The sequence below is a fragment of the Poecilia latipinna genome, unplaced genomic scaffold, assembly GCF_001443285.1.
Source record: "Poecilia latipinna isolate Pla-1442-1.1 unplaced genomic scaffold, P_latipinna-1.0 Scaffold2414, whole genome shotgun sequence".
Classification (NCBI taxonomy): domain Eukaryota; kingdom Metazoa; phylum Chordata; class Actinopteri; order Cyprinodontiformes; family Poeciliidae; genus Poecilia; species Poecilia latipinna.
The window spans coordinates 74,921-78,590 of NW_015115030.1; the positions used below are offsets into that span (position 1 = coordinate 74,921).

At 43.7% G+C, this 3,670-nt stretch overlaps 1 protein-coding gene across 1 annotated transcript; it reads right to left on the reverse strand.

Moving 5' to 3' along the window:
• Positions 1-286: 286 nt before the first annotated feature.
• On the reverse strand, positions 287-3,217 carry marcksb (myristoylated alanine-rich protein kinase C substrate b). The gene is made up of 2 exons (XM_015019333.1): positions 2,819-3,217; positions 287-1,871 (listed from the first exon to the last, which is right to left on the reverse strand). The coding sequence occupies exons 1-2, from the start codon at positions 2,912-2,914 to the stop codon at positions 1,308-1,310; spliced, it is 660 nt and encodes a 219-aa protein (XP_014874819.1). The 5' UTR covers positions 2,915-3,217; the 3' UTR covers positions 287-1,307.
• Between the last annotated feature and the right edge of the window lie 453 nt (positions 3,218-3,670).

Below are 3,670 nucleotides of genomic sequence, written 5' to 3' on the forward strand. Positions count from 1 at the left end.
GGTTACTTAATAAAAAAACTTAAAAATTCCAATTAAAACCAAATGTACTTGTGTAGCGACCACATTGACTAGCTTAGAAAAGTCAATAATTGTGTTTGCTTAACTACATTATTAGATTTGAAGCGCAGTTTAAATGTTCAAAATAAAATCTCCCTACAAGTCTTAAGACGTCCACAAGAGGGAGCTGTTGAGTAATGTCCATTCAGGTTGTTGCTCAGGGTGCCCCCCACCCCACATCCCTACTTTATCTGTAGTGCATTATGTGAAAAAAAGCTCACAGTGCCAATTCACACTTCATCGCTTTATTCTTCAGAATTCACAGGAAACAAACTCAACACCTTGTTACCAGTTTTTGCAGGCAATGTTACATTCCATACTGAAAAAATGTGAGCCTCGTTATATACAGAAAGAGAAGCCGGTAGAGAACAGCGTCTAAAATCCTGACTTTGTGTGCTTTTGACTTGTGGATTCAGAGTGGTGTTGTAGTCATCACAGCTTAATGCAAAAGTCTGCTTAAAACATCTCCCAATTTTATTCAATCTTACAAATGGTGAAAAAAAAAGAAAAAGAAAAAAGAAAAACTTCATTTACAATGGGTAATCAGTTAAAAACTTCAGTCATTAGGTACATCTCAGCCATAAAACCAGTAATATCAAAGTCTATACAACGTGCATTACTACAGAATTTTGAAACAGTGGAACCTAATGGAAGGTGGTGAGCACCAATCATCGTTTTGACGGCTAAATCTATTTCAGGAATGGTTTGTGTTCACAGGAGCGTTGAGCTTAGAGAGTTGTAAACAACTGTACACTGCAATGACAACTTAAGACTCGCTTAAGGACATCCCCTTTAAATATCACAACGTGTCAGATCTTGCAGAGACAGCTTGAGCTGCTACATCCAATTGCCCAGCACCAAATACTTTGATTAAATATATGGAGAAAAAAAAAAAGATTCAGTAATGTTGTGATGGTATTACCTTAAAAAAAAAAAAAAACTTAACAAAATCCACTCACATTTTGCACTATCACACTCACCCATGTTACAAATGCAAGCACCAAGAAGCAGTGAGGGGCATCACTCTCTGCTCCACCTCCTGTCCATCACTGCTCGGGACTTTGCAGTCATTATGGATGAGATGGTTGCAGAGTAGTAAACATATACAAAAAAAAATTAAAAAAGAAAAAATTAACAAAAAGAAAAACAAATTCCCTGGTTTTAGACAAGTCCTCATGTTCCTTCAGACAGGCTACATCGTCTCCTTCATTCCGGTGCGTCGTTCAACTGGGGGTTGGGGGGGATGGGGTTTACTCGGCGGCAGCGGCAGCCTCCGGACTGGCTGCCGCCTCTGGCTCAGTTGGAGAAACTTTGGCCGGCTTCTCTTCTCCTTCGGCTGCTTGCTCTGCCTTCGGCTCCTCCGCCTTCACCTCTTCGGTTGCAGTCTCCTTGACTTCCCCTCCGCTCGCCTCAGCCGGCTCGGTCTCCTCTGCGGGGGCTTCGGTGGACTTCTCGCCTTCGGCCGGTTCTGCCCCAGCGGACGCCCCCTCCTTGGTTGCCTCTTCGGACTCCTTCTTGGTCTTTTTGAAGGAGAAGCCACTGAGCTTGAAGGAGGGCTTCTTGAAGGAGAACCGCTTTTTCTTCTGCTTGCCGTCCTCGCTGGTGGACGGGGCACCTTCCTCTGGCTTGGCAGAGGTCTCTCCGTTTGTGGTGGATGCCTCCTTGTCTCCTGGGGCCTCGGCGTCCTCTACTTTCTCACCTTCTTCTTTTGGCACCTCTTCGGTGGGAGTGCTTCCATTGGCCTGCACGTCGGCTTTGTTGGCATCCTCTGCAGCAGGAGAGGCATCTCCGTTAGTCTTGGCGTGGCCGTTCTCCTAGAAAGAAGTCAAAAAGGTCCAAATCACTGCGTTATTTAAGAGCACGTTAGACTGTATGTTAGTGAAGAAGATACCAGAAAACCTCTTTGTAAAAATCTTGAACACCGTTGGATATAAACCAAATTCCAAAACTGAAAGTATTCAACAGAAACCACCCACACAGCCCATCAAAAGAAAAAGAAAATTGCATAGACATCTGTTACTAGGAGAATGACGACACATGTCTGGCTTTTAGCAGTAGGCTCGGGTTTTTAAACTGCAATAAAGCCGGGACCCCACTAGAGGGCGTTCAGTCTGTAGAAACAACATAGGAATTTGAGATTTTAAAAAAATAAATAAAAAATTTCTACCATAAACCAGCTAAATCGATATGCATTAACCAAGTCTTTGAGCGCTTCATACATTTCAACCTTAATGCTATTAGAATTTATTAAGTCTAAGACGTTCATTTATGCAAAAACACGTTTCTTTTCTTGAACCTGGCAACAAAGGCGTGGTACCGTTTTTTAAAATGGCCTTGCCACGGTGAGGGGCGACCACAAACCCCTGCTGGACACAGTCCCACAAAAACAGAAAAGCCAGACTTTAAATTATCCTCTCACACTATGCAAAACCTCCAACTCTAACAAACCTGACTTATGCACATTTAACGAAAAAAAAAAAAAGAATAAATCAAAACGCCTTCAAAGCTGCACAGGACGATGACTTTTAGAACTAATTAAAAAGCATCCCGATTAAATTCCGGTTCTTGAACGGTTTCGTAAAATAACCAAACGGCAGCATGGAGAATATAAGCGCATGTGCCACTTTCCCTGAATGCCGGTGAGCGTGGGGATGCGCTACGGGGGAACATGGAGCACGCCATTGACGCAACACATTGCTAAATTGAGGCGAAATTCCGTGTGGGCAATTAAGAATTTAATAATTCAAGAAGGCTTATTTACCTGTCCGTTCGCCTTCGATGCAACAGCTGCTCCTTCTGCGGGCTTTTCCACCGCGGCTTCGTCTTTTCCAGCGGTTTTGGAGATTTGCGCTCCCATGCTTTTTGTTCCAACAAAGGAACCCAACCGATCAAATGAATGAACAAAGACCGCAAGCTTCCTCCCGAAACAAAATTTAAGGCACGCCGCTTTGCCTTCTTTGCGCGAAACAAACGGAGAAATAAGCCTGAAATCCAAAATAAAAAGTGAGACCGCAATGAGAGTAATGAGCACTTGGGGGAGAAAATGTAACGAAGGCGCAAAAGAAATCCGGGTTTTTTTTTTTTCTTTTTTTTTTTTTTTTTTCCTCGAGCAGAGTTTGTAGATGGGGAGAAATTGGCCCCGCCGCAAATGAGATGCGGAGTACAACGCCCAAGTCCGCTGATGAATGGGCGCCGAGGCTGTGACGACAAAAGCCCCGGCGTCTCCGCCAATCACGAGTCTGGAGCGTAAAGCGGGGGGGAGGTCGTGGAGCAGAGGGACGTGCATCGGGGAGGGGGACGCGGACAATGGGAGAGACACAACAACATGGCCTACAACTTTGTGGATCCACGTTAGAGCAGGGAGACAGGATCATTTTCCACTGGGCTCTTTACTCTGCGCATTTGATGTGGAGGCTGATTTGGAAACGTAGCAAGGTTATGTAGCGATACTGCAAAAATATATACATATTTACATTTTTTAGCTGTATTATTACCGATATTTTTTTCCTCTTCTTCAGTGAAGCAACAAATTCTGTTTTTTTTTTTTTTGGGGGGGGGGGATTTTTTAGATTTAATTTTTGCGATTCCTTTTGGGGATGGGTTTTTTTTTTAT